The following is a 3,690-nucleotide window of genomic DNA, read 5'->3' as shown; positions in this document are numbered from 1 at the left end:
CATTATGTTGTAAGCTTGCGTTAGCTCAATTTAGTGTTATGGTTAGCGTTGCGTAGGTATGCAATTGTTCCTTGCGCTTATCTTGGTAGGCATACTTAACGAGGTTGAATACAGTGCATAGTTAATAAAGTTGTATGTTGGTTTTAGCTACTATTATTGTTAAGTTTTAGTTGTTACAATAACGTAATGTAGTGATATGGTTGGCTTGAAATAAGCTGTTTAGCAATATAACATTAGCTCCATTCATTTTTCTCCAGACTAGTATTGAATTGTGGGTAATCTAACTTAGCATTTAATTTTAAGCTTGACGTAGTTTGTTGCTTACTCAACAAACAAACAAAAAAAGTTAGAAGGTCAAACTAGCCAGTCAATTGATCTATAACACTTTCAACAAAAACATATTACTGGTGTTTCTGTCTAATTAATTCCAGTAAATTTTATTTTGAGAATAGTTTTTATTTCTATACTAAACATAGTTAAAAGACAACTTGTGACGCAACAACAAGGAAAACAACCCTTTCATACACCATCACAACTCCAACTCTTGTAGTTTGGTTATTTAGTCATATTGAGGTCCAACTGCAAACCCAATGCATTTGCACTAACTAAGATGAAATGGCTAACCCAACAATATGAGCAGCTTGGTTAAATCCTAAATAAAATTAATATATTAATAATATTCAAATATATTTGACTTTTGTTCTATCTAAAACTAAAAAAAAAAAAATAAATACAATGTTTTAATTTTTAGAAATTAAAATAAATTTTTTTCCTTTATACATAAAAGTTTAATTTTTAAACAACATTCTAAATGTCCGACAAACGTATTTAGACTTTTTTGTCATGGTCTTAAATTACCTAAAACGGTAGCAAGTATATAAAACGGTAGCAAGTATATAAAATGGTAGCAAGTATATAAAACGGTAGCAAGTATATAGCAAAATGAACAAGTAGCAGTAAACCGTTTTACATTCACCCACTTCAATCTTATTTCGACTCAATGTGTTCAGGTTTAAAGATCCAAAGCAAGAATGATAATTATTTAGGCTTTAGGCCAGTGTCAAGATAAAGCAGGAATTTAAAAAAATGAAAATGGCTATCGTGTTTGCTACATTTGATTATAAAAGTTAAAACAGAATCTTTTAGATCAGCATAGCGTATGAAAAAAAAATTAACCAGCATACACAATTTAATAACGATCTTATATTAGACTACTACAATATCTAAAAGTAGGCCGAACGATAAAAACTTGCCAGTATTAAAGCTGACATTCATCCAATAAATATTCATTTATACTTAATATTGCTTAAATCAAACTGTGGTTATAAATCCAGGATAGTAAAGAGTTTTTCTCTAATTTCATCAAAGTTTCACGGGTTAAGAGGTTTATAAATATTTTAAATCTCTTTAAACAGTTTGAGGTAATGCTTCTTAAATTTCAATTACTTTTTTATAACAATAAGATTTTCTTTTTCCTTTTTAAATATGTCGCCAAAAACATTGTTTAAATATTCTGCATTAATTTATAGAGTTGTTTCTAAAATTTCGTTATCACATCTTTTAAAAATGACTTTTGAAAACAGTTTAGTGATAATATTGTGAGCCCATTCATAAATTTGATAACGAAAATCAGGAAATCGTCCGCTATAAATAATTACATTAGAGAGACTTCCAGAGAGCACAAGCAAAGCAAGCCAGTCGTTAATTAATATTAATTTAGGACCGTACTCGTTGATTTGTTTGTCGCTGAAATAGAAACTATAAAGACAGCACGCTAAAAAATGATATGCATTGAATGGAAATGTTATTACCATGAACATAAGTACAGCTAAAAAAAAAACAATAATGGTCTCACGATCTGCTTTATTTGATGAGTTTTTTCTTGATCTAGGTGGTATTACTAACTTAAAGGTAGAATGTTTTGACCACAGACAATTCCATAACTTAGTAGTTTTTTTTGAAAGTTGAGGGACGTTTATACTTAACTCTTTCAACTCGATCTCATTGTAGGATTTTCCTTCTTTTTTTATAAGATTATTATTAGAACAAGAAGATACTTGGAGTAAGTTTCTGGAATATTTTTCATCATTAGTTGAAAAGTTATCTTCTTTTTTTTCAGAATATTTTTGAGCTAAGATAAATGAGTTTGATGAACAGGTGTAATTCTTTCTTAGGCAAATACAGTTATCATTTTTAGCTTCGAAGAGTTGTGATCTTTTCCGCATAGTTATGGTCACGCGCACTAAATAGTAAGATAATAAAATAATTGGGATTATACTTTCAGCCAAAAGTGAAACACCTGCATTTATTGTTTGTTCGATTCCATCATTAAAATAGGAAAAACACTGTTCATTTATAACACTAGTTCTAATAAAGGTAAATATCTTTATTCCAATGCAAGCTATCCAAGTTATTCCAACCGAAACATGTATCATTCTTTTTGAAAACCGACTAGCAAACGGGTGGCAAATGGCTCGATATCTTTCGTATCCCATTAGACACAAAATCCATGCACTGACATTTACTGAAAGCGGTCCTGATACTGTCAGTATTTTGCATAATTCTTTACCAATATTCCATTTTGCATTCGTTGCTAGCAAATATATTATTTGTATAGGACATACAACAGCATAAAAACAATCGGCAATCGCAAGATGAACGACAAACCAACGAAATTCAGCAGTTTTTTTCATTTTTAAACTGAAGAATACGATTACTAGAATGTTTCCAATCGTCCCACATACAAAAACAAAAGAACAAAAGATACTTTTAAAAACGACTTCCCAACGACTTAACATTATTTAACTTTTCTATTCAACAGTGTAAATTTATACTTTTGCAGCCTATTATTGGTGTAGAAAAGTGTTTGCGTAGCCAACTAACTGTGTTCGTGCGTGCGCAACTTTTGTTTGTATGAGTGAATCCACCATTACAAATATAGTATTTCGAATAATTTTTTTATTACATTGTTGCCTTAAAATAGAAAAATAAAATATTTACATTGATATATGTTAACTATATTTCCTACATATACATTTGATATATTTTAAAGTATATATTTTTTATTACACGTCCAAAATTAATATTATTTTTAAATGTTTAAGTTAACAAAAATACACAGAGATTTGAACTCGATGTTTTAATTCATTTTTTGCAAAAAATAAATTAAAACATCGAGTGCTGAATACTGTATATATAATATATATATATATATATATATATATATTATATATATATATATATATATATATATATATATATATATATATATATATATATATATATATATATATATATATATATATATATATCGTACACCCAGATCAAGGGTGCCACAAGTCAAAAAGTGTCAAATTGAGAAAATTTGGGTTGAAGTTTTAAGTTTTTAGAATTTTTTCCAAACAAGAGTGTCTTTTGATTATGTCATTTTGTAAACATTAGATTTAGGCTTTTTGGTATTTTGTCACCATGTACAAAACATAACATATTATCAAATAACATTCATAACTCAGTCTACATATATACATACATATATACATAATATGTATGTATATATGTAGACTGATTAATAGATACATCCATATAAATAGATTAATTAATAAAAGCTCCTAAAAAACTTATAAAAGCAAAAATGTTAATAAAAATAATTAAAAAAAAACGAATAAACGATTTGCACTCAATTTCTTTTAA

At 27.8% G+C, this 3,690-nt stretch overlaps 1 protein-coding gene across 1 annotated transcript; it reads right to left on the bottom strand.

Annotated features, from left to right (window-relative positions):
• Positions 1-605: 605 nt before the first annotated feature.
• LOC124812637 (type-1 angiotensin II receptor B) lies at positions 606-2,693 on the bottom strand. Its single transcript, XM_065789621.1, has 2 exons — positions 1,856-2,693; positions 606-652 (listed from the first exon to the last, which is right to left on the bottom strand). The coding sequence occupies exons 1-2, from the start codon at positions 2,691-2,693 to the stop codon at positions 606-608; spliced, it is 885 nt and encodes a 294-aa protein (XP_065645693.1).
• Positions 2,694-3,690: the final 997 nt, after the last annotated feature.

The sequence above is a fragment of the Hydra vulgaris genome, chromosome 02 (genome assembly GCF_038396675.1).
Source record: "Hydra vulgaris chromosome 02, alternate assembly HydraT2T_AEP".
Taxonomy (NCBI): domain Eukaryota; kingdom Metazoa; phylum Cnidaria; class Hydrozoa; order Anthoathecata; family Hydridae; genus Hydra; species Hydra vulgaris.
This window is presented reverse-complemented; position numbering and strand designations above follow the sequence as displayed.